Consider the following 27,890-nt stretch of genomic DNA (forward strand, 5'->3'; position numbering starts at 1 on the left):
GGAGTAAATGGAACTACTGGGTGCGGCAAAAAAGAAATTACGGCTCTTGGGCTGACTGGTGGGCTTCATATGCAAAAAAGAAAATAGCACCTTTTCTTAGCTGGAAAAACTCTAACGCATTGCAGACAACACGAACAACACCACATATGTAGGGGAGAACGGTCCAAAATGCACCCCTGGGGCAAAATGGTCTCACTCATAAAATCACTCATATAATCTGTTAGTACATTTATGAACGAATATTACCAATGCTATTCATAATTAGTTGTCCATCATTGAGCTCCATTGGAAACATTTAGCAAAATCCCTTCATATTCACTCAAATTTAACGATTTGCTATTTTTCCACCACATCCGTAAGATTGTAACTCAATCCATTAAGAAAAAACAAACAACCATGCGTTCACCATAATTTTACATGCAATTGAGTCATTTTAGACCACCATTCGGGCGTTTTGCCCCAGGCCTATTTTTAAAACATTTTTTAAATGCGTTAGAAAGTCATGAAAACCTTATTGTTTTGAATAGGAAATCATTGTGAAATGTAACTGGGTTTATAAATTTTGCACCTATACGTTAAAATGGTTGGGTATTTTTGTTTATATGGGCGAAAACATCGAAAAAGCTTAAGGGGTGCATTTTGGACCGTTCTCCCCTACGTGTTTGCATCATGCTTTTGAGCAGCATAGGGAACAAGATTGCACTACCGAAATAAACAGGATCAAAGCTATTATGCTGCAGAAACAAAAACGTTTTACTGATTCGAAGAGAAAAACAAATGTTGCGTTCCTGAGAGGCGAAGATGTATCTATTTTTCAAATTGCGGAGCAAGAAAACAGGAGACGGGGCACGAATATCACAACATTGGAGGTGAATCAACAGCGAGTTACGGAGCCGGTAGAAATACGTCAACGGATTCTAGAGCATTACCGAAACCTTTTCGACGAAGAGGAGGTTGTAGAAGACGAACTTTTTCACCCTAGGAGAGTACTGGCTGAAAATCATGATGGGAATAGTCGAATCATGGATGACATAGATGAGAATGAAGTTTTTCGCGCTATGAAGGATTCTGAAATAAATGAAAGATGGAAGATTTCAAATAAATCACCGGGCAAGGATGGCCTCACAAGAGAATTCTATGTCAAATCATGGGATATAATAAAACGAGAGCTGGTGCTGGTGATGAACAGGGCTGACAATAGTCATCGTCATAGCACGAAATGCCACAGTAGCGACGAGTTGCAGTGTCTTCATTGCTACTCTACACATCGTCAATGACGCACACGACGTTAGCTTTCGTCGTGTAACCAAATCGTCGTGACGACATCGAAGAACGAAGACTTCATACCGTGACGACATCGAAGAACGAAGACTTCATACCGTTATTCTTCAAGCGGCAGCTGCCATGCGAAGATTTTTACTAATCCTTTGTAATAATGAATTTGAAGCAACGTATGAAAGCATTATGAATGTTATCGATACATTTATGTTACCAAAGTTCCTACTATTTGTTTATTTGAGACGCTATTATGTTTTTAACCAATCCGTCTATAATGACGTGCAATCAATTGTGTGAAGAAGTGACGACGAAAAACGTCGTACCTTTTGGCTGCGCGACTATCGTCATGGTACGCATGCGGCGCGAAGAAAACGAATAGGTGTTGCGTCGTGCAATGTTATGAAGAAGACTAAATTTCTTTCGCTTTCTTCATACGACGAGAATGACTATTGTCAGCCCTGGTGATGAACGATATCAAAAGTGGAGTGGTTCGACAGGATCTGCAGGATGGAGTTATTGACTTGGTACGCAAATGTGGAGGAGACAATACCCGTAACGCTGGGTAGACACCTTTACGTGGTGTGTTACGGGGTAAGTTCTACCATGGTCACATTGCCAGCTACAGGCACATCCTGACCCAAAGAATACCTTCCCAATATCCAACTCCGTGGTACTTATTCCTTCTCTCCCTATTAACGGTACAGGCCAGAAATAGTTATTCTAATGCTTTTGTCATTTTTGTCATAGATTGAAATTAAGGACTACACCCACCTTGATTTCTGATAGCAATCTGGACAGAGATGTCAAATGAAACATGAGTATCACTAGTTTCCAGTCCACGAAATAATGTATAGTAATTTATTTGTTTTCCATATATTCATTATACTTATATTTCATATTTCATTATATTTATTTTTCATATTTTAACATTTTAAGTTTTTAAGTTTCCATATTTTTTATAATTTTATATTTTTACATTCTATTATTTTTTTACTTACGTATTTTATACTTTCCTAATCTTACACGTTCATGTTTTATTATTTTTGTGTCTTAAAATTTTCATATTATTATGGTTTTAAATTATCATATTTTCATATTTCTTTAAATTTAAAATTACGTTTTTATTTGATATTTCATGTTTTAATATTTTTAAATTATTATATTTCATATTTTTGTATTTTCATATTTATATAATTTCATGTTATTACACTTTCATATTATCATACTTTTATATTATCATATTTTCCATATTCTTATATTTTTCTTATTTTTAGTATATGCTCACATTATGATACTTTTATATTTTTATATTTTCATGCTTTCACATTTGTTATACCTGTATATGTGCAAATTTTTATACTTTTGGATTTTTAAATTTCAAGTTTCATATTTTATTCTTTTGTATTTTCATAAATTTGTATTTTCTTTTTTCATGCTATCATATTTTCATATTGTTATGATTTCTAATATTTAATTTTAATATTTTAACTTTTTTATCTTTCTTATATCCTCATACTTTCATGTTGTTATAATTTAACTTGCATATTTTCATATATCTATATTTTTCATGTTTCCGTTTTCATATGTTTGTATTTTTATATTTTTATCATTCAATTTTTTATACTTTCATATTTCCATGTTAGGGGAAAATACGGCTTTCACAGATTTTGTTCTATTATCGTCAGGGGGGTTTTTGTCGACCGATTTTTATGAAATTTGGCCACAATATTCTTTGATATGCAAATAATGTTTAGGCCAAATTTGAGCATAATCAGTCGTAAAAAACCCTCCTGACAATAATAAAGCGGAACCTGCCAAAGACGTCATTCACCCTATATATTTTTGTGTTTCAATATTTTTATATTATCTTATTTTCAGATCTTCATATTGTCATATTTTCAAAATTTTATTCTTTAATATCACCCTTTATATTTTCAAATTTTCAATATTTTATGTTTTTTGTATTCATATTTTTGTATCTTCATTTTTTAATTTCATGTTTTCATTTTTTTCATATAGCAATTTTTATTCTTTTATTACATTATATTTTTATGTATCTTATTTTCGTATTCTAAAATTTTCATATTTTCATGCTTTTATATATTTATATTATTGTATTATGTTCCTTCATATTTTCATGATTTAACATTTTCATAGCCCACTACAAAACATCCCAGGACGGAAAACTTCACAACCTCTCATGTAACCTTTATGCAGACGACGTCCTGGCACATGACCTGCTATTTGATACTCATAACATTCTAAAAAATAATTAAATTCTTTACAATTTCCAGCTTTTTCTACACGAGATGTACATCCCGAGTTAACTTTGGCTCCTAGTTGATGTTATATTCTACAAATATATATAAAATTTGATATAATTTTTTATTATAATGTTATTCATTTCACTACATATTTATATACAATTACCAAAATAAGAACTTAAAAAGAACGCGGTGCGTATGGTACGGTATGTCCACGCATCCTTCAACCCCTGTAGATTCGTGATATGTACCATGTTGAAGTGACTACTTGAACACGATACATCTCGAAGAATCATCTCTGCGGCAAACACAACGCAGTGGGCCTGGCCGCTTTGAAGTTTATGTCATACCACTGGTATGCTGTGAGCCTCAATATTGACAAGAAAAATTATTGGGCGTCATCTAACTCAATGATTTTCCAGGATGCTTTCTTTGTACTGGCTGCGTTTGTGTTCGATTAGATTAGATTAGATTAGGTACGCAAATGTGGAGGAGACAACAGCCTGAGCTCGCTTAGACCAATAACACTTTTGAATGTTGACTACAAAATATTCAGTAGAGTGATGAAACATCGCCTCGAACAGTTTACACCAGCTGTGCTTTTCCCTCACCAAAAATGCAGTAACGGGAATCGTAATATCTTTGAAGCAACATGTACTATTCGGGACCGAATAGCAATTTCCAAACAAGAAGGTACAGGAAAAAGTTATCATAACATGTGATCTTAGCCATGCTTTCGATAGGATGAGCCGGTCATACCTTATGTCAACTATCCGTAGGATGGGTTTTAACAATCGTTTCGCGGACCTTTTGACTGCTCTAACAGCTCATTCCAAATCTCAACTAGGGGAACTGTTCCCTTTTTCATCTCACTGAACATATATTCATCTCATCGCGAAACAAAGAAATACGGCACCAATTTCGTCGCTTCTTTTTGATAACATGCGTGCTCATTGCTGAAAAAAATCACAAAAATAATAAACAAACCAAATACCTTTTCATTATTTTGTTTTTCGTGAGACCAATATCGGAGCTATGAGATGAAGTCCAGGAGCAGTAACCCTACTTATCAATGGCCGAACAAGTGAAAGTTTTGCCATTAGAAGATCTGTTCGGCAAGGAGATCCACTTAGTATGCTACTATTCGTGTTGTATCTCCAACCACTTCTAGATGCCTTGGCGGAAATATGCCAAGGATAATGTGTAATTGCATATGCAGATGACGTTACGATCATTGTGCGCTGTTCATCAAAAATTCAACGGATTTTGGACTGCTTTGAACGTTTTGGTACAACAGCAGGGGCAAAACTGAACATGCGAAAGACGTCAATGAACATCGGGGCATCACTTCCAAACTGGTATGGTATAATCTAGAAAAAAGCAATCCAATTTCTTGGCGTGATTTTCAAAAACAATTTGAAGGATACTTAACAACCAACCCGAGCAGCACAAGTCAGACAAAAATGGTTGCAGCAACTTGATTGTGACTGAATCCGGTCACATATAAGTTGCAGTAACCTATGTGGAACATGTGTGCTGCTAAGGAACTTATGGCAGACAACAATAATGAACATCAGTATGATTATCCAACATACTAATATTAGTTTCGAAGATCTCCACTATACTACAATAAATTGTAATAGAACAGTAAAAGGTAGAATTTTGAAAATTTTCGATAGGTACATAATGTACAATTTAGAAATTACACATAATAATAAAAGCAATGAATCCCTGAGAAGTTACTTGACCATGTACACCTGAATCTGTAAATAAAGCATTTTAAGAACAAAAAAAAGGGATCTACATTTCATTCAAAACCATTTTGGTATAATAACTTTTTCTAGAAACATTTTTTTTCCATAAAACTTCACTTATACCATGTACCGTCTCTCGTAGAGTGCAACAAGCTATGCTATTTTCGTCGTGCACTGATTTTTGTTTTCCGAAGTATTTGTGTAGAACATTGAAATTAGTTTTGCTATAGCTTGAGCCTACCTGTTAACACATTACCGTAATATTCATACGTGTGCCGTTTGTGGTCGGTGAGTAAAGAAATTAGTGCGTCATTGAACATTTGCAAGATCCGGGTTACTTTGTTCTGCCTTGTATGGTTCATTTTGGGATATATTTTAATGACTTTTTACCATATATTTTTATTGACAAACGCTTTCTTTCCCGAGAGAACTATGAAGGTAGTATGGGTGCCATGCATCTTAACTAGTAGATGTTGTACTAACATTCCCTGCTTTCCTTCCGTGATTGTAAGGACGTACCCAGGTATAAAAATGCTTCTGTATAAGAAAAGGTACTTATCCCAAACATTTTTGTTGAGCTGTTGAGCATTGTACTGACGTACAATTGCTCATGCTATGCTAGGAACCATGAATGCAGATTTCCAAAAGCTTTTTTTATCGGTTGAACAAAAGAAGAAGTGGCGTTACCAATGAAGTAGCACAGTTTTTTACAAGTAACGGTAGTAGACCATCAACTCCAGATCCCTTGGAAACATTTATTTTTCACAACTCGCGAAGTATTGTGCATTACAACAAAGTACAACTTTCGTAATCATTTTCCAAGGCTTCCACAGATCTTAAAAATTTATCCGCAGAACAAATAGCACGTGCTATAAAAGCATTTGCCGCTACAAACCACCACGTGGCGGTCAAATTTTCAAAATTATCAAAGTAGCGTCTTAAAATTAGCATAGCCTTATCCAGCCAATATGAAACAATGGGCAAGAAATTTACGGAAATAAAGAAAACAAAACCAAAAAACTATAAAATAATTTCTCGAATATTAAAAAGCCACTAGGATTTTTGTATAAAGGAAGCTAAAAATACGTCGTTGAACTTTCACGACATTCAGCCTGTTGGGAAAAAAATCTTGGCTATCCATCGATTTCATTCCTTTCAAAAACTGAGCGTGCAAACTCAGTTTTATGCTCGTAAAAGCATTTCTGGTATGTCTAATAGTGGCTGTTGGGATTCTTCCTCAAGCAATTATTTAAATTCTTAACTATTCCGAATCAAAATAGAATGTTTCGTTAGAAGATGAAGAATTTTGTTGCTTTTGAAATAGTTCGAAAACTTTTTTTAAACTGATGGTCCTGGTTTCTAATTGATAGTTCATCTACTTCACTGAACATGGATTAATGTTATATACCTATATGTATATAATTAACAATAATAACACAGTTGTCCCTGCTGTTATTTGAAGAATTGCTCATAAACAGGCCTGTATTTATTTCATGATCACTATCGAACCGCACAGAATACAAAAGTACAATCATAATCCAAACTGTTAACACTTTTTAAGCTTTGTTTCCATGAAGAAAACCACACTAATTAACAATGGCATCAAAACAAGAGTATTTGTACTAGAAACAACTTTGTAGACCAATCTTTTATACAAAAGAATCATGCTTTAGTTAAGACATTCCTATCGCCACATATTTATTGGCCGATTCATTTGGCATTGTAGGAATCATTGAATTATCATTTCTTGAATGCAAAATGCGTCGTAAATGCGTTACAAACACAATCCAGATCGCATACCCTTAACGAGTGCATTTTTGTACACAAACTGAACATGAAACAACCCCCCCGTGACAAGAAGGGCTGGCTGGCCGGTCTGACGTTGCTGCTATCGGTCTCTGCCTATCGTTGCCATCGCAAACACGATATCGTAAACCGAACTGTAACTCACCTCACTGCCGCACTACATATAGCGTTATTAGGCATATTTACCTTTATTGTACTAATTATTGCCTCCATCGCCTTGCCGCACTGTATTATGATGATGTTGTGCCACTTGCGTGCTGTTTTATATATCGAATCTCTTCCGATTGTATAAGATTTGGCCGTTTTTTTTGGGTCTCCCCGTGATACTGATGCTGCAGTCTTTGTATATTTATATGATTGATGTATAATACTTGAGGGTATTGCTTTTGATTCGTTTATATATCTTCACTTCACATTGACCTAGTTTTTCATTGATTTTTTCTTCAATTCCTACAATAATCTAATTTATATTCTAGAGCTAAGGTAAACTTTGCACTGCATTTCTGTGAACTGAACACAGTTTTTATTTGATAAGTTTCATTGGATATTCACAGCACTTTTCTCAAAGCAAACACATATTTCGACTATCAGCAGTCAGCACTTCTCGACAATGTTGCTCGCCAACTCGAGAATAATATTGCGATATTATCATTGTGTTTTGGCACCAGACAGCAGAATAGTGACATCCATTCTTCGCGTGTAGATTTGCTCTTCTCGGACAGGCAAAACAGAAACTTCAATCGCTCACACTTGCCGGCGTTCCATGCTTTCGGTCGTGCAGCTGCAGTAAGACACTCTCAACGTCGGGTGACGGAGTGATGTACACGCGCGCGCACTGCGAACGACTCTCGCAGCCAACCACCCAGCGACCGTTTGGTATGGAACGATATCGCTCCAATCCTTATAAACCGTGGTTTATCACAAGAGAAAAAGCACGTTTTTGTAATGCCTAAACCAAATGTTAATCTCCGCAAACTGAAAAGTACGAAGCTGCAAACACTTCTTCTATTTAGTTCGACGAATGAATCGCGACTGAATTCAATTGCGTGCGAGCGAGAGTCCACTGATATATCTCCGATCCGTTGCTTGTCTCGTTGGTTTGGTGCGCTGTTGACTAGTCGCGGTATGGGATTGTCCCCTCATTTTTTTTTGTGACGCACTTCAACTTCTTGCACCGCCACACTTTGTGAATGGTATTCGAATAATGGAACCCTTCATTTTTTTATTTCATGCACTACACAAAGAATGTAGGGTTAGATTAAGCCTTTGAATGTGTCTTATTAATAATATTCGACAATATAAAAGTTTATGCGCGGATAGTTGATTCTAGTTTTGTTATGACTCAGGGCTAACATAAAACGGAAAGATAATGAGTTCAAATAAAGGTACTTGCTAATGCTATGCTAATGCTATGCTAATGCTATGCTAATGCTATGCTAATGCTATGCTAATGCTATGCTAATGCTATGCTAATGCTATGCTAATGCTATGCTAATGCTATGCTAATGCTATGCTAATGCTATGCTAATGCTATGCTAATGCTATGCTAATGCTATGCTAATGCTATGCTAATGCCATGCCATAATGCTATGCTAATGCTAATGCTATGCTAATGCTATGCCAATGCTATGCTAATGCTATGCTAATGCCATGCCATGCTGATGCTGTGCCAATGCTATGCTAGTGGTATGCTACTGCCATGCTAACGCCGTGCTAATGGAATGCTAACGCTATGCTAATGCTATGCTAATGCTATGCTAATGCTATGCTAATGCTATGCTAATGCTATGCTAATGCTATGCTAATGCTATGCTAATGCTATGCTAATGCTATGCTAATGCTATGCTATGCTATGCTAATGCTATGCTATGCTATGCTAATGCTATGCTAATGCTATGCTAATGCTATGCTAATGCTATGCTAATGCTATGCTAATGCTATGCTAATGCTATGCTAATGCTATGCTAATGCTATGCTAATGCTATGCTAATGCTATGCTAATGCTATGCTAATGCTATACTAATGCTATGCTAATGCTATGCTAATGCTATGCTAATGCTATGCTAATGCTATGCTAATGCTATGCTAATGCTATGCTAATGCTATGCTAATGCTATGCTAATGCTATGCTAATGCTAATGGAAACAAATTATGGATAGTAACAACGTGTTCTTTCATTAACGAGCTGCACTATTTACGCGCTACAAAGCAGTCTCAATGAATGACTAAATCAATGAGCCAATCCTGAAGTGGTGTACATCAGAAGAAGTGTGCAGATAATATTTCACTTTCACTGTTAATAAATGCGAGGTTACAATACAAAGTTACAATTAATTCATTGCAACACACTATACTAAAACCCAAAGAGGCGAGTCAATTTCAAGCTAATAAATCACTGATGAAGGGCGAATGTCTAACTTTATCTCACCGTCATCCTCACTAGCGTTACGGATATTTTATGGAATTTGGTAAGCTTTTATCGCGAACCGAGCGATTAGATTAGGATACTGTGATGGACCTCGTATCGGAAACAAATGATTTCTAAAACATTTATTTTGATAACACCAATAATGATTTTATTTGAACCACCAGTGGAACTTTGAACCCACGAAAAAATAAACATCTTAAAACTATTAATTGGTTTTCTTACCATCGTATGAAACAAACCGGGGTCGACTGGCTTGCAACCATTTGGGGTTGGCCAAATTGGCATCCATTTCAGCCGACAGTTTCTCGTACTCTGTCAGCATGGCATCGCGAGTCCGCTTAATCAGATCGTCCAAGTTATCCTTGGTCAAGCCTTTAGTCGGTATCGGCTTCAGTACATTCATGATGACATGGCCCGGCTTAAAGCTGTACTTTTTGGGATCGATAAAATAGATGTGCGAGAACACCACCGGAATGATCGGTACGCCGGCCTCGATGGCCGTGTGGAAGCCACCTTTCTTGAAGGGAAGCATGCCCTTCTCTGGAAACCGAGTGCCTTCCGGATAGATGTACATCTTAAAACCTTTCTGCACCATTTTACGCTTGCAGCCCTCCAGTGTTTTCATCGCCGACGGACGGTTCTTGCGATTGATGAAAGTAATTCCAGCCAGCCAAGCAGCAGGCCCAAATGGGATGAGGAACAGCAATTCCTTTTTGGCGATTGAGATCACATTTCGCATAGTGCTCCATAGAATTTCGAGACCTGCAGGACAAAGGAATAATAATTTCAATTGTGCAAAAATAAATAAGACTTGCTCAATAAAAAATAACAAGTGTGAGTCTTTTACATTGTTCTTCAAAATATTTGAGGTTTTTAAAGATGATTTTTCATTCGTTTCAAATAAGTTGAAATTCGTTTAATTTATAAAATCATTCATTTTCTCAGGTTTCATTATGTTCGTGTCTGCCTGCATATAAAAGTTCGAAAATAATACGTCCTATCCCTCTAGCAATACGATTTTTACGTTTCTTGTACACATTTCAGTTTTTTTTAATGCATAGGGAAAAGCACCAACACCAGTAAGTAGATTAATTTTGGTTTTTACTCTAATCAATAAATTGAAATGCATACTGCGCTGTAAATGGTCGAATGCAGTAACGAGTCAGCACGGTACAATCACCCATCACCTCCCGGGCGACCATGAAACAAGTTCTATGCATGTACTTATACTGTTTTCGGGCAATAGATCGCCTCAATCGAACCGACAACCCCCTCACCCCACAGACAGACAACACGTCGAGCGGTGGTTCTAATTCTTAAGGTGAGTTACGGCGGCGTCCAAAAATGGCAGCCACAATGGCCGTGCTATCCCTCACCTCGCGTTTTTGCTCGCACAAATGTGAATATTTAGGCGGTTAGCACATCTGGAAACCATTTTTTCGTGTATGCTGCAAGTGAGCAAAGGTGAAAAACTACTTTCCGTTTATGTCTGTCGTTTACTTTTCGAGTTATGTGCCCTTCAAAGCGCTATGTAGAATTTTAATTGGACTCCAACGCGATTCACCTTAACACGGTGCGACAAATTTAGCAAGAACCAGTCTTGCAAAATCTCTCGTACAAGCCGCGTTCGCCGTATTCTAATTCTAAGAGCCTGACAAGTTCCAATCGTGTAGAATCGACGCGCAGCCACCGAACCGAAAGGAGGTCACGATCAAAACAGTACCTAATCAATCGAATGACAAGTGACAAACTGAACCGCACCATTAGAACCGTACATCTCGGTTTGACTTATGTGCAGATAACCAGCCAAGGTGCCCCGAAATGAGCAGTAGCTTGTAGCGTGCCAATTTATCCTTTATTGAATCGAGGCGCGCTGATAGAGAACGTTCTCTGGACATCTGTGTAGGATGAACATATTTTGCGGCGACTCTGTAAAAGCAACACTCGTGGCAAATGGCACAAATTCTAAATATCGAGTTGATTGATTTCTTAATAATTTCCATGCGAATTTCTTTTGAATTTCAGTAATAAATTTCTCAAAATTTGGATGGGAAATAATGATACAAAAATTATTATAAGCTTTTAATGGAATGTATTTACTTATCATAAAACGAGTTTGTACAACTCCATTTAATTCCACTACTTTATTGTACCTTTGACAGATAGATATTTCAACCTCAACAGTAAGGTCGTCTTCAGTGTTTCGTACTTGACTCAACTGGGGAATAATACCCACTGAAAATTCCAAAATTAGAACGAGGAATTCTTATTGAATTCCACGAAAAACTCTTCTGAGCTATCTAAAATGATTCTTCTAACTTTTCATAGGAAGTTCTTTGAACTTGTTATAAGACGAGTTTGTACAATCCCATTTAATTCCACCACTTAATTGTATCTTGACAGATACGTATTTCGACCTCAACAGTGAGGTCGTCTTCAGTCTCTCGTACTTGACTCGACTAAGTCCTCTGTTGTTGGAATGTGAAGATTTTCAAAATTGTCCTGATTGACTACCTTGACTGGAGTATTTAATGATCTGCTTGTCCAGAATCCAGCATTACTACGAAGGAGAAGAATCCATCATGCAGTATTTGTGGCGATTTTGAAGCGAATCTTCTTCTTCTTCTTCTTATTGGCATTACATCCCCCAATGGGACAGAGCTGCCTCGCAGCTTAGTGTTCATTAAGCACTTCCACAGTTATTAACTGCGAGGTTTCTAAGCCATGTTACCATTTTTGCATTCGTATATCATTAGGCCAACACGATGATACTTTTATGCCCAGGGAAGTCGAGACAATTTCCAAACCGAAAATTGCCTAGACCGGCACCGGGAATCGAACCCAGCCACCCTCAGCATGGTCTTGCTTTGTAGCCGCGTGTCTTATCGCACGGCTAAGGAGGCCCCCCGAAGCGAATATCGACAACATTTTTTGGAACTGGTTAAGTATCTCAATCTCTTCATTTGATGCTCTTTATTTAGTTTAACCTTTTGAAGAAAATAGCCAAAACCTTTTTATTTACGTATTTCAATTCTTTCAGCTTTGAGATCAATTCGAACAAAATATTCGATAAATCACCTACGAAATCGTCATGCCAGCTTTGCTTGCCAATTTCATGTTTCTTAAACAAAACTTGGTTAATACACCCAAGATGAATACACAGCTAGGTGTTTCAATCTGCCCAGTTTATGGACGAGAAGAAGGCGGGGGTGAAAAATTCATTTTCGGTGCAAAACATAAACAAACCGGCTGGCTCTTCCATACTAAAATTCAAGATGGCTGAATCGTGAATTTGGCAGATTGGAACACCTAGTGGTGTATTCATCTTGAATACACCCATATTGGGAGGATGTTGGACTGATCGAAGTGTGCCGTGCTCGCGAGTAGACGTGTTATAGTTTCGTCACGATATTTTTTCGTTTCGGCCGATCAATGAAATAAATGGCCAGTGATTTGTGTGTCAGAGTTCTCTTGTATTATTTTTATGTTCGTTTTTCGAAATATGTTTTGCGTGATTGTGATCGGGAAGTTAATTCTGTGCTGGAAAAAAGGACGGCTCGTGGAAGCTGCTCAGACGAGGTCAACACTGCGTTACGCTCAAAACGAACGCAGCTCGATGTTCATTATGCGTTTTTTTCTGAACCCTGCCACTAAAATAGTGCAATTTGGTGCAAATTAATTCGATATACGATTTTAACGGCAAAGCCAGTGCATTTTTAAGAATCGGCATGCGAGTCTGCTGGAGGTTAAAATAAATACCGATTACCACAGGTATTCTCCGAATTTTCTTCAATTTTTCTAATCCGCAATGAGTGAAAAGAAACACCAACATCAGTGGCTCCAAGAGTGATTTAACCACAGATCGGATGAAGCGTTGCTGACTGAGGATCGCAGTGGAAAATGAATTCACGCGTTGGCGCATCTTCTATAGCAGCCGTTCTCAACCTTTTTCTTGAGAGGTACCCCTTCAAAAATTTTGCATTATTTGAGATACCCCCTATTTTTGTTGCTATGAATGAAAATAAGCGTAGATTAGATATATGAAAAACGGACCTGAAAACTAACGGGAAATATGATTCCAGGAAGTTGCCTGAAATTTTCACTATTACGTGTGAAATTCCAATTCAAAAAAAAAATAAACATCAAGCTTCCTTTTTGTTTTTTGTCTATTGGAAACTTCCGAGCATCTTGAAGGAAGGCTTCCGAGCACCTTGACGAGAGGTTTCAGAACCTCTTGAAGGCGGTTTACGAGCCACTAAAAAGGAGGCTTCCGAACTTTTGAAAGTATTCTTCCAAGCTTTTTGAAAGAACAATTCCGAGTCTCTCCAAGGGAAGCTTCCGAGCCTCTTGAGAAAAGGCTTCGGTACCTCTTGAAAGGAGGCTTTCGTTCATCTTGGAAGGCGGTTTTCGAGCCTTTTGAAGGGAGGCTTTCGAGCATATTGAAGGGAGGCTTCACAGCCTCTTGAAGGGTGACATCAAAGCCCCTTCCCAGTAAACCACATATCGTATAACAAACAGCAAATAAAGTCGCATTTGCGTCCATCAGAAATCTAAATCGTATTCTATATCAAACTTTGTCAGATTATTGTCGAAAAATGTTGTATTGAATGCATCGTATACGATAATTTTTACCGTAGTGAAAATCAATCGTAAGTGTTTTTAATAAAAACTCGTAATGATTTATATTCCTTACAATATCCTTTATCAGTGCGAATGAATGTCTATGTGAATCGTAATACAATCGAAACCACTTCAGTCTAAATGGCTTGTAGACGTTTCAAGCAGTTGTAAAGATATAAATTGTGTAGTTTATGTTGGACAAAAATCCACCTTACTTCAAAATGTGCAGTATAGTGCAGTGGTAGAGTACCCGCCTGCAAATCTAAAGATCGCATGTTCGAGACTTGGTGCTGATAAGATTTTTTTTATTTTCTATATTTTAATGTTTAATCGTAATAATGTTCTTTTGATGTCGGGAAAAATCGTAAAATAAAACTCGTATGTACCTATATCGCCTCCACTTTGGTACGTATATAGCCAATCTGTGCATTATATACGATTAAGTTGGTTCTTATATAGAAACCTATATCAAGAGTTATAGGTACCAAAATGTTGACTGGGTTGAAAACGGCTTACGAGCCACTTAAAAAAGGCTTCTGAGCATCTTGAAAGTACGCTTCGAAGCCTCTCGGCATAAGAATCTCGTGCCTCTTGAAGGGAAGCTTCCGGGCCTCTTAAAAGGAGGCTTACGAGCCTTTTGAAAGGAAGCTTACGAGCCTCTTGAAGCGATTCTTCCGAGCCTCTCGAAGGAAGGCTTCCGATCCTCTTGAAAGGCGGCTTTCGAGCCACTTGAAAGGAGGCTTTTGAGCTTCTTAAAAAGAGGCTTTTGAGCATCTTGAAAGTACGCTTCCAAGCTTGAAAGACGAATTCCGAGCTTCTTGAAAGGAAGCTTCCGAGCCTCTTTAAAGCACCTTGCAGAGAGGTTTCCGAGCATTGAATGGACGCCTCTGAGCCTCTTGGAAGTAGGCTTCCAAGCCTCTTGAAAAAAGAATAGTAGGTTGCCGAGCCACTCGAAGGGAAGCTTCCGAACCTCTGGAAAGGCGGCTTTCGAGCATCTTAATAGCAGATTTCCGAACCTCTTGTATATATGCTTCCGAGCCTCTTGAAATGAGGTACGAGTCTCTTGAAAGGAGGCTTCGAGCTGCTTGGATGGAAGCTTCCGAGAAATGTAGAAGGATGCTTTCAATTCTCTCGCAACGAAGCAACTGAGATTTAAAGAAAAAAAAGTCTCGATACCTCTCAAATGGAGGCTTCCGTACATTCAGACTCTTTTAGTAAGATTTATGTTCAGAAACATGTTTGTTAACATGTTATGCAATATCTTGTTTCGAAAAGGTAGATTGCATTGAAGTTTTTAAAATTGTCCTTGATTTTTATTCGCTTGATTTTTTATCACACAGACCTCCATACACTGTGCTGGTTTTGAAGGACAGGATTCAATAGGCTTCGATTTACCAATCGCCATGCATATTATGTACAAAACATAGTTTTTAAATAAAAAAATTATACAATTATCAATAAGTTTTGATTGGAATTGTAATACAGCCGCCATTACGCATTCTGTACGAGTACGTGAACCGCTGTTCTATAGCGCTATGATGAGCAGCAAAATAAAATTTCTATGAAGAATTAAAAAAATATAAAATTTCCACAAATAATATAAAATTCCATAAGCAATTAGGAATTTTCCACAAAAGAAAAATAAATTAGCACTTTTAAAGCAAAAACAGCAATTATAAAATTTCTAATTTTTTAGGCGAAGTTTTTGTTTTAGTCATGCCGATTTCCAGATAGTTGCTGATGCTACAGATTTGGTGAGATTGTTCCAATTTGCACTCTAATTTGATTGAAAAAAAAAACTAAATACGCGCTGTATTGGATAATCCGGAAGTTTGTTTATGGATCCATTGTCCATTTGATAATGGTAGCATATACAGGCGGGGCTGATTGTTAACAAAAGTGTCCTCGGACTGGTCATGTAATACAATACCAGGAAGTCTGAAATGGGTCACTGGAGCTGCAAAAGAGCTAGCACTTCCTGACTCCCGGATTCAGTATGACTGTTTAAAATGAAGGCATGAATGGTAATATATCTCCGAAAGTAATGAAATCACAAACTTGGCGTCTTCGACAAAGTTTTTCAGAAGAAGTTTTGCGACAACTTTTGTGAAAACACAAACCTCGTATGTTGTAAAGTGAAAAAAAAAATCATCTCACTTATAGGGGGATCGATCATCGCAAAAAATATCTGCTCTTTGATATTACACCATCTAAACGATTTTATAATCTTAATTTAGTAAGTGCGATTAATAGAAGGATAGAGCCAAAGGAGCGCGCGCGCTGAAAATGCACTCCAGTGTATTTTCAGGTCGCGCGCTCCTGTTGCTCTGGGGTGCATTTGTTATAGTTTGGCATGACATTTAGAAAATTCAAATATTCTTTTATAAGTTGCACTTAATATATTAATATTGAAAAACCGTTTAGGTGGAGTAAAATCAAAGAGCATAATTTTTTGCACAGAGTATAAGACAACACTGATCACAGGTATAATTTTCCGGAGGACGGAAAGAGACAAACGTCACACTGTTTGTGGTGATTCGATCGCAAAGCTCTATCCCTCGTTCAAATTTTCTTGCTCCTTATGGCTAAAGATTGCCACAGTTTTATGCAAGTTTAGTGAAAAATACGAATGGTATAAATTTCGGCCTTGGAAAATGACTGGAAGTGGCTATTTTGCCCCATTTACCTTCGTTTTTTTTCTCTGGAAGCTAGTATTTAAAATTGATTGTGGCTAATTATTTCTATGTTTTATGATGCTAATTTCGGCCTTGAATCATGACTGGAAGTGGCCGAATAAAATGTATTCCGACCTTATACCACGACTGGAAGTGATCATTTTGCCCCATTTACTTCTTGAAATCGATTGCGGCTAACTAATTCTATGTTTTCTGATGCTCAAAGTAGCCTCACTCCTCGGGAAAATTTTCCGCTGATCTCAATAATTGAAATGGAAATAGTAAGGCGCAATGGATTTCAAATAGTAGCTGTGTTAGAAAAAATGATTTTTAGGGGCAAAACGGACACTTGCAGTCATGATCCAAGGCTGGAATATGTAACAACCGTATTTTATTACAAATTAGCATTAGAAAACATAGAAATACCTAGCCGCAATTGATTTTGAATCGTGGCGGTCATACAAAAAAATATTTTTTTCTTGAAAAAGAGGCATATTGTCCATTTTTAGTCACGATTCCAGGTTTGTAGTTCCTACTGAATTTGCATTAAGAATCATAGAAATAATTAGCCAAAATTGATTTTAAAGTCTTAGCGATCATATGATAAATTGACTTTTAGAGGTAAAGGGGGCAAAACAGCCATTGCTAGTGGCAGTCCAAGGCCGGATTATATACAATTTAGACCAATCGTATTTTCTACTAAATACGCATCAGAAAACACAGTAATCGTTAGTCGAAATTGATTTTGAATTGAAGCTGTCATAGAAAAACTACGCTTTCGTGGGTAAATGGGGCAAAATGCCACTTTCAGTAATTTTTCAAGGCCGGAATTCATACCATTCGTATTTTCTACTGACTAAGCATCAGAAAACATAGAAATAGACAGCCGCAATTGATTTTAAATTATAATTTTTAATTAGCATTACATCCCCCACTGGGACATTGCCGCCTCGCAGCTTAGTGTTCATTCAACACTTCCACATTTATTAACTGCGAAGTTTCTAAGCCAAGTTACAATTTTGCATTCATATATCATGAAGCTAACACGATGATACCTTTATGCTTAGGAAAATCGAGGCAATTTCCAATCCGAACAATGCCACCCTCAGCATGGTTTCGCTTTATAGCCGTGCGTCTTACCGGTAGGCTAAGGAGGGCCCCGATAATCATATAATAAGTCGTGTTGATTTTTTTAATTTCATTTTAAAATATTTACAGATTTTTTTTTAAATAATTTACAATTTTCACAGTAAATGAATGTGCCAAATTTTGTGAATGTGCCAAGAGTTCCGGAAAAATGTCTACACAAGATATATTAGAGATTCAAGGAAATCCAAGTTTTCCATGGATACTTTGCTCCTGATTCTAGAGAATTGCAGCTGCATCAGAAGACAGTAACGAGCACTGAATGATGGAAGATTGAAACGGAGCTGGAGTGCAGCCGTTCCAAGGATATGATCTTACGATGATCTAAAAGAAATATGGCTTCAATCATGGAAAACGAAACCTCGATAGTGCGGAAAGCTGCCATTACACTTCTGGACGAAGCACCTGCTGATTTACGACGAGAACAACCATCCTGTTGATGTGGTTTTGAAGTTCATATTCATTAGATTTGGAATAAGAACTTGTTACTTTCTGGTTAACATCGTACCATCGAAGAAATTATAGCTAATCGACTTGATTTATTGCATCTATCAAACTACCTCTGCTGAACTTGGAAGGCCTAGATCAGGATAACTAGCATGAAGAGGGAGCGATATTATCAATTTTCCCGAGTGAGTGAACCTTTTACAGTATTCACGGAAAATACACCATTTTGAATGAAAATCTATCCTTTTCACTGTGTCATTTTCCTACTGTTGAGCCCTGTTGTTCGAGCCACGACCCTACGGATAGGCGGACTTCACCGGGAATTGCACTGCTGTTGGTTTCTCTAGTTGAGTTTCCGCCCGGCCGAAGCCGACAATATTTGGTAACTACACCTCGCATTCTCTTATTCGCCCGTACTGTTGCTCGAGTCATTGGTGGAATCATTATCCACTACAAAATTTGATTTTTATGGGAGTTTCACCGTTACCGTCGTCGGGGGTGACAATGGGTCAAATGGGGGTGAGTATGGGTCGCTGTTTAAACTACATGTAATGTTATAGAAAAGATCTAATAATGTATCTGATGACTGAAAATAATTATAAGAGACCTTTTTGAACGATTTTGTTATCCGACTTACGGATTGTCAAAGAGGGCGCTGACCCATTCTCACCCCCGGCGACGGTATTGGTTTCTTCAAGCTGCTTATTCGTCGTTCAACTGTATTGGAACAACGCAATTTTCCCGGTCGGGTAAATTTTGCAGTATATGCCTTGCCTTATCAAGGTTTTTTCCAAGCATACTACACCACGCCTTTATCTTCTGGTTCGGTGATTTAACGGAACAAAGTCAACATGAAACCTGAATTCAGTGACCGGTATAATCAGCTGAAGTCTTTTTTGATGGACAAGCTCAAAGAGTTACAGAAACCATGGAGAAGCATGGACCACGTGCGTCTGTCACAGATTACTCTACAAACGTTCAACGGGAACATAGACGACTGGTTCAGTTTCCAGGACCTTTTCTCCTCGCTCATACATAGGAAGGTGTAGCTTCTAGAGGTGAAAGTTTTACTACTTGAAAGGATGCCTCCAAGGCGAACCAAGAGCGTTAATCGGTCAGCAACTGAAAAAGCTTCTAGTCCAAGCCCTATTTAAGTTACCTACATTAACCAAGGAATCTGCTATCGACTTGCATAATCTGTTCGAACACTTTGAGAGGATTATGCATACTCTCGATCAGATCATTCAACCGATCGACTATTAGGATCTTTTGCTTGTGAACATCTTTACGACTCGTTTGGATCCGGTTACTGGGAGAAGGTGTCATCCAAGCAACAGGTTATACTCAACGATTTGCGTGTTTTTATGCAACGTAGAGTTCAAGTGCTGAGCTGTTTACCATCGAGATCGACTAACTCCAGGGCTGCAGCACAGGTACAGCAATTGTCAAAACAAAAACCGCAACCGGTGAAGACGTCAAAAGTTCATTGTGCAGCTGGCTCTTCGGACCACTTGCTCTACCATTGTATGGAGTTCCAACGTTTTACGGGCTAGGTGGTTCAATCCCCCAGGCCAGTTTCATTCCTCCTACTTTGTATCTTTTCATATATTTCCAATGATCTAGCAATCGCTAGAACTGGAAATGAGATTTCATACCGTTTTCCATACCTTCTATCCCTTTACCTACAACTTGATAATTTCGATCAGGTAACTAATTCGAAATGAATAAAAAAGCTAGATTCGGCTTCCAAATAGAATATATCAACCTTTCATTCCTATCACATTGGCAATCCGTTAACCAAGACCAACCTCTGCTACAGAACCTAACCCCAAATTCCAATAAAATTCCGCAGGAACTCATGACGAGTGCAAAGGTGTTCTAGGCTTGCAGTGGGCGAGTGATTGCATCATCAATTCCTTCCCACCCCCGAAAAATCGTGAGGTCGTAGCCAGCGCCGTTATCGACCATTCAGAATATTTGAGCTCTCGGGCTATGCACATTGAGGTTGGAGAGCAAATCCCACGCTTCCATCCATTGGTTACTTGTACAATTGTGATAGCTCTTGTCAATCACGGAGCAGCAACTACAAAATGCACGGTCATCATGCTCATACTCATGCTCATTGCATGGAGTTCCAACGTTTAGCAGTTGCTGAGAGGGACAATTTTCGAAAATCGAATGAACTTTGTCGGAATTGTTTTAGGACGGGGCACCTCACCAAGGATTGCCATTCTGCAAAAATTGTAAGGAACGTCATCATGATAGAAAAATACGGCAGATGCAGAGGGCAGCATGCCTTCTGCTTCTTCGGATCAACAGGACTCATCAAGATCGTCTTCCAATCAAGTGACCAACGTTGCGGCCACAAGGTCTGTAGCCACGGCAGTGGTTGTGCTTGACGACAATAATGGAAATATAATTCCTGCTCGCGCTCTATTAGATTCAGGATCGAAAAGGCAGTTTTGTTACGGAGAGTTTAAAACAACATTTGAAGGTAAAACGAGATTTAGTGGATATATCCGTCCCAGGAATCGGAAAAATTGCTACAAGGGTCATACAACGAATACACACAACGGTTAGATCACGTGTATCGTCATTTTCATGTGCGATGGATTTTATCATCCTTCCGAAGGTGACTGTGAACCTTCCAACCACCAACAAGGATAACTGGTCACTCCCAACAGAAAGTCACCTGGCAGATCCCGGATTTTTGAAAGCAACGGTGTTGATCTCATGTTTGGTATAGAATTCTTTTTTACTTCTTCTTCCTATCTGACCGGAGAATCTAGCTGGGTATAGGGAATCACACTCTCAACGAGTATGTTTTCGGATGTGTTTCGGCTGCCAACCATTATAAATCAACTGCAATGCGATAACAATGAAGGAATGTGATGATGTCTCGACTCTGAGGCTCAAGAGAGGGCAATGTAAGGCATCCATCACGAGTTTGTATCGGTGGTGACAAAATAGAGGTGGTTGAATAATTCGTGTACTTTAATTTTAATGCGATGACCTCCGATAACGATACCAGCAGAGAAATTCGGAGACGCATTATGGCAGGAAATGGTACTTACTTCGAACTCCGCAAAACGCTCCGATCCAATCGAGTTTGCCGCAGCCCTGGGCTGGCTCACTTCTAAAAGTTGGAGAGCTGATTTATTGGACCAAGGGCAAGGATTGAATCCAAAAGAGAATGAAAAAGTCTCTTACTTATCATCTCTGTATACATATACGATATGAAGCATACCGCGAGAGACTTTTTTCGCATGCTGTCATGATACCCGAGCAGCACACTTGCGGTATAGTGGTTTCTGTAACCTATATACAACTGAATTAGACTGATTTGTGCGCTTCTAGGGTAAAGAACTGATTCGGGAGACTATACCTCATGATACATTTATTTAAAAAAAAAAGACCCAAACGCGGGGAGCACTGGTTCTGATGATGCATTTCGACTTGTACTACACAGCTGTGTGGTTCCCAACACAAAATAAGCGAGAATCATCACTTCTCTGTGGGGGCTGCCTATCAGCTTATGTATGTTGCACTTGTATACAAGTTTGATAAATTTGTTATCGTGGCTTTTTATGATTCGGAAAAGTTTTTGCCATCGTTTTAACGTTGTTCGTTATCTATTGAGAGCGATTTGTGCAAACCCTGAGTATGGTTGGTGGTGAAGCTAAGGCCGAGGTTGGTTCGCTTGGAGGAGTATTCAAGAGAGGTGTAAAATCTTCTCTTTTTATCTGTTATCCGAGTGTATCGTGCAGAAACTTACTATTACTTTGTATGAAAGAGCGTCATACCCACTCTTCAACACACAAGCCCACTAGTGTAAAGAGTACAGGAAAATTACAATTTGCTGTTTTCTGTGTTCTAAATCTTCCATGTAAATAAATTGTTGTGAGCGCCTGAACATAGACCGCTAGAGATATTATCACTCATTATCGAACATGTTCCTCCCGGCTTTACTAACACGCAAGTGTAAACGCTTTCGAATGTGAATCAATACACTTTTCTTTTTATAAAATCTCTACACATTTCAAGGCAAAGTGCGAGAAATGGCCAACCTTGGCTCCAGGGTTTACTTGAATGACCTAAACATATTCTGTAAACGCATTCTATCATTTGCATCACTAGAGCAAGTTGAATGAAAATAAAACCTTTGGAAAACCTTACCGCAACATTCATGTTTGCCAAAAATACTACGCCTCAAAATACATCAGATCTAACATGGAACAATATACTCAAATGTAACTGCTCATGAGCACTAGCACTCATGAGCTAGTTCACTAGCGCCGCCTTTTGGAAGAAGTACTCGTTATACTGAGCACCGCTTTGTAGTGCAGGACATCCTGAGCAACTTTGCCGAATACAACTTGAGTGTATGTACAAACGCTAGAGCCATATTTCACACATATTGCAGGCACACTAGCGGCACCTATTTGTAAAATTCCTAATTAGTTCTCCCATCACAGGGCAGTCCATTCCCACCAGAAAATCTTTGGTATATGTAGACATCATCTTTACAAATTCCAAATTTATTCGATAAGAATATTTACAATGCACAATATTTCATATATCGGAGTATCTTGAGTAGTCTAAAATAAAGGTTTCATACATACCACCACCTAGCGGCCAAATTTTAAACTAATCAATTCCTCACATCAAATTTTGAAAAGGTGCAGTTCAAAATGGGTAGGAACTTAAGATATAAGCAAAATAAGCATAAAAAATAACTATTTTCGTACCCTTTCCTACGAAAACCCCTACCCGCGAGGTACCCGCCCACCTATGGTCAATCTTAGGTAACATTCTAAAAGATGATTAAATTATCTTTCGAAACAGCCCAAAAAAATCCGGCATTAACCAAACAATCAAAAAGTTGTAACACTTTCAATTTGGGGTCAGTATGACCCCAGAGTCTCCGGTAGCCTTGCGAGCAAAGGCATAGGACTGCCAATCCGGAGATGGCGAGTTCGATTCTCGGTCCGGTCTAAGATGTTTTCGGGTTGGAAACTTTCTCGACACCCTGGGCATAGTGTATCCATTGTACTTGCCACACAAGATACATACTCATGCAATGGCGAGCATAGAAAAGCTTTCAATTAATAACTGAGGAAATGATAATTGAATACTAAGTTGAAAAGCAAGCCAAGTTCCAGTTGGAATGTAGAGCCATTGAAGAAGAAGAAGATGATGACCCCAGAGCACAGACAACGTAAGTTTTTTGGTAAAATTAGACGGTAGCGTTTATTTTCATGATTTTTCAACAGAATTTGCACCTAGCGGAAGATCTCGGCTCGGATCTAGGGTCATATTGACCCCAGAGCACAGACAAAAGGTTGATATGCATTTATTTATCTGCATTCGTATGCACTTTTTTTTACCGATTCCAAAGTAACTGCGATAAGCTCCCACAGTCGGTTATTTTATCACAACCCCGGTGAAGATTACGCTATTGCTAAATGTAAGACTGACTTATCGCATAATATGAGTGATTTTGACGTAGGACTACATCTGTGTTTTCTATATTGGGTTTGCGATTGCGATTGCGATTGCGAAAATCGGGGACCGTCACGAAAATATGATAGACTTTAAACTTTAATATCTAAGCCGTTTCTCGATGGATTTTCAATTTTTTTGGACCATTCGATCAAGGATGAGTCAACGCTTCTTTGTATTTATTTGAAAATACTGATTTTTAACTATTTATTATCGATAATCGATAAAAAGTTTAGAAATAGCTAAACTAACCAATAACGTACATGCATCACTAGCACAGACATCAAAAATCAATCACTTGCGGGTTTGGATCTAATCCTCAGTTTGAACAAGATTTTATGCATAGCAGACGCATCGAAGCGATCGTAGCGGAGCGGACACAGCATCACGGAGGCGCTAATAACATTTTCAAAGAAAATCCATCGCATTGGTGGTGGTGCTCGATGTGTTGCTGCAGATCATTCAACCTCAACGAACCAGAATTTCATATGAAGAAAAGGTTGACCATAAAAATAGTACTGTGGTGATCCCGCACCGCCAGTGCCGATGCTGAAAATTTATTACAAATTGTGGTGTCAGTTAGCTGGAAAGGAATATTGGGAAAAGAAAATTGGTTCTTCTCAGGGCCAACATTTTACGAGAAAAGAAAGAGGTAATTGCGAAAATGGACTGTTTCGGTTGCATCTGGTTTGGCGTGGTAGCTTAGTCGCTGTTAGTGATCCCATCCATAAAAATTCACTACATCATCTCCCTCCGACGCGCTATCAAATTCGCTATTTACGGTTGAGTTTTGAACTTTGAAGAAAGTTTAATTCGGATCAACTTTCTTTTGTATGAAATCCATGAAGACGCCACCTTTGTGAAAACTATCTACCTACAGCAACTACCCATTAGTGAACGTTGCTTGGACAGACAGTCGTCAAGAGATAATGTTTGGTAGTATGAAGAAACTTCGTCTTGAGTCAAATTTCTGTTGTCATTCCTCGCAACAATACGCATCTTAGATAAACAACATCTCAACCAAATTCAGAATCTTTCGAGAAAGTTTCATTGGATTCTTAGAATTCATAATTCTCCGAACGGTCCGTTGTCTGAGGAAACCCGATCAAAATGGCTCGCGCGCCGAAAAGCAGCTTTCTTATATCTAATGAAGTAATCCCATTAGCCCCGCCCCTTCATTAATCGTTATGAAAAGGGGCGGGGCTTACGGATTTAATTAAATACAAGAAAGCTGCTGTTCGGCGCGCGCGAGCCATTTTGATCGGAATTCCACAGAAGGCGGTCCGACATTCGATGCAGCGAAGCGGACACAGCAGCACGAAGTGGGTGGCAGTGTGGCCATCCTGCAAATTTACACAAGCGATTGGATGCAGTTAGTGTTTGGAATGGGAATTGGGAAAAGAAAATTGGTTCTTCTCAGGACCAACATTTTACGAAAAGGAAGAGTTAATTGCGAAAATGGACTGTTTCGGTGGCATTGGGTTTGGCGTGGTAGCTTGGTTGCTGTTAGAGATCCCATTCATTAAAATCCACTACATCATCTCCCTCCGACGCGCTATCAAATTCGCTATTTACGATTGATCTCATAACCCAATTCAGAATCTTGCGAGAAAATTTAATAGGATTCTTAGAATTGTCATTCTCCGAACGGGTCCGTTGTCTGCGGAATCCCGATCGAAATGGCTCGCGCGCGCCGAAAAGCAGCTTTCTTTCTGTTTGTCTGGGTAAACAATTTTCCCAACGGTCAAAACCTCTTCTTGGAGAAATAGTTTAAGTCCTGAAAAGGACTGTTTGTAATCTATTCTTGAAGTCCCGTTCACTTTGCCACCAGCGCTATAGAAAACGATGCATGTACGCTTCCATCGTGTGCGGAAGTCGAACGTTGCAAATAATATATTTGTGTTTGGTTTCGCGCCACCTCCGATTCTGCTTATTTTTCCTTTATTCCGGACATTTTTGAGCATAATGTCTTCTAGGATTCTGATGATATCCACTGAAAGATAGGCGAGTGGCTTCAGTGGCGATACGACCGATGCGTCGTTCCTTTTCCATGGCAGGTTCATCCAACTGGGAGCTACTTTCAGTTTCTTGATTCGGTTGACTTCTGAGCAGTTTGCACAATGCTAATAAATTTACACAAATTATGGTTAAAAATACCCTCCATTTCGTATAGCTACGTAGTCCTACGTCATCTTTGCGTACAATCCGATTGGGCTGCACCTTTGAGTTTTTTATCAGCATTTTCGATTGAGCCGTGACGGTACTCTAGTCAATGCCGCCGAAATAGTTGCTATCAATATCCAATTCAGTTCATTGAAAAATCCACAACTCACTCACCCAAAATATCCATAGACGACTGGTGATTGGCCATCACCACCGCCCCTTCAGCTTCCCGCAGAATCTTGGCATTGCGTAGCTCCCAGGTGATTGGCAAAAGGGTGGAAGCTCGTGACGACACTGCACAGATTATTCTAAAAATAATTGAATAAGCGATTGATGATGCGGAAAGCGTGATACGAATAAGAGCTGATACGCACCCGGCGTTGGCGGGATTCCTTGGCCTTAGGAGTGAGAACGGCGCGAAAAGTGTTGTGAACGCTTGTGTCGCGTAGTAAATCATACCGAACTTTGCGTAGTATCTGAACTTGCTCCCATCGCTTCCCACTTTTGAGGCCAATATTAGCAGAAACCAAACTCCAACTCCAATCACCCAAGCGTAGAGGTAGTATTTGACCAAAAGTCCTGAAATACGACAAAAAACACTTCAACAATGACCCAAAAGGGTTGGAAAAAAAGTTCAAACAGCTCACCGACAAACTGACACAATGTACAATCCGTCATTATTCGAGACAGCACAATCCCAACGATCAAAGTTCAAAATTTGGGTAAATAAAAACAGAGCCGAGCCAAAACGAGAGGGACCTCCACTCAAGACGTATCACCAAATAATACTAATTTCGGATGTCGTGCTCAAACAAACAGCCGTTCACTGAGAACGTCCGCCGAAGGCAATAATCTCAATCAACGGTAATCAGTTCATTCCGCAAAATTTGATAACCGAATGCGTTTGGTCTGAGATGGTGTGGCTTGGCATGCGCGCGATTACTTACTCGCTCATTGATGATAGGCTATCATTGATAGCGATGGCCAAGAAATCGGTAGCGTTTCCACTGAGTTTCCATGTAATAACGTAATACATAAAGCTCATATGTTTTGACCTCGGTTACTTAAGTGCGTGAAAGAAATGGGAATATTCATAAATAATGAGTTGCCAAAAGCTATATTACAGTTGGTTCGCCAGGCTATGATGACATTGTGAAATGCCTTCTAAACATCGATTAAGGCAATGGTGTAGGTTTCGCAAACAAGCTTGGTCTGTAAGGTAAGTTAATCGTGATGTAGACCATAAGTGAGTGCTCAACGAGTATGATGCAATGATGCATGGAAAATTCGATAAATATAAGGGAATATGAATCCCATCCACTCTTTTATCTCCATGTGGCGCTAAAGTCATTTAATGCCATATAAGTCGTTACAAACATTTAGTAAAAAATTATGTTCTACTGGTCTTCGGATTCGGAAGGTCAAAGGAGGGATAATAAAAAATAAGTATTAAAAGAAAAAAAACAGATTAATCCACCTAGCGGTGATGATACCTTTCTCGCACATCACAAAATACACTGAGGAATATGCACGCAATGCATGCAAACTTCTTATAAAAAAAATTCACAAGGAATCGGTATAAATTTCAATATAAATATTGCCTTATGAATTATGATTTTCATGCAAACAACACGCCCATCGATGCTTTAATACTCCAGAAGGTAACTGCGTATAAGAAGCACTGTTGAGGGAATAATTAAAATAATTAGTCGAAGAATCATAAAACGCCAGTTCTTCTTCTTCTTCTTCTTTTTCTACTTCATTTGCATTACATCCCGCACTGGGAAATTGCCGCCTCCCAGCTCAC

At 38.7% G+C, this 27,890-nt stretch overlaps 2 protein-coding genes across 3 annotated transcripts in view; both read right to left on the bottom strand.

Annotated features, from left to right (window-relative positions):
* Positions 1-8,142, bottom strand: part of LOC134213721 (1-acyl-sn-glycerol-3-phosphate acyltransferase alpha-like) — a 33,783-nt gene extending 25,641 nt beyond the window's left edge. For both annotated transcript variants that reach the window (XM_062693019.1, XM_062693020.1), the window contains exon 1: positions 7,289-8,142. In XM_062693019.1, the coding sequence (XP_062549003.1) occupies positions 7,289-7,315 (27 nt within the window). In that variant the 5' untranslated portion in view covers positions 7,316-8,142. The remainder of the gene's footprint in view (positions 1-7,288) is intronic.
* A 1,509-nt stretch (positions 8,143-9,651) lies between these two features.
* Positions 9,652-26,900, bottom strand: LOC134218173 (1-acyl-sn-glycerol-3-phosphate acyltransferase-like). The gene is made up of 4 exons (XM_062697067.1): positions 26,731-26,900; positions 26,458-26,662; positions 26,258-26,391; positions 9,652-10,292 (listed from the first exon to the last, which is right to left on the bottom strand). The coding sequence occupies exons 1-4, from the start codon at positions 26,759-26,761 to the stop codon at positions 9,736-9,738; spliced, it is 927 nt and encodes a 308-aa protein (XP_062553051.1). The 5' UTR covers positions 26,762-26,900; the 3' UTR covers positions 9,652-9,735.
* Positions 26,901-27,890: the final 990 nt, after the last annotated feature.

Source organism: Armigeres subalbatus, chromosome 2, assembly GCF_024139115.2.
Source record: "Armigeres subalbatus isolate Guangzhou_Male chromosome 2, GZ_Asu_2, whole genome shotgun sequence".
Classification (NCBI taxonomy): Eukaryota; Metazoa; Arthropoda; class Insecta; order Diptera; family Culicidae; genus Armigeres; species Armigeres subalbatus.

Bases quoted from the DNA above. Each gene is read 5' to 3' on its own strand.
- LOC134218173 (XM_062697067.1), bottom strand. From the start codon at position 26,761: ATGACGGATTGTACATTGTGTCAGTTTGTCG. The intron at 26,392-26,457 runs GTGCGTATCAGC...AATTATTTTTAG, and splicing joins AGGAATCCCGCCAACGCCGG to AATAATCTGTGCAGTGTCGT. The intron at 10,293-26,257 runs GTGAGTGAGTTG...TTTGTCCTGCAG, and splicing joins GTCGTCTATGGATATTTTGG to GTCTCGAAATTCTATGGAGC.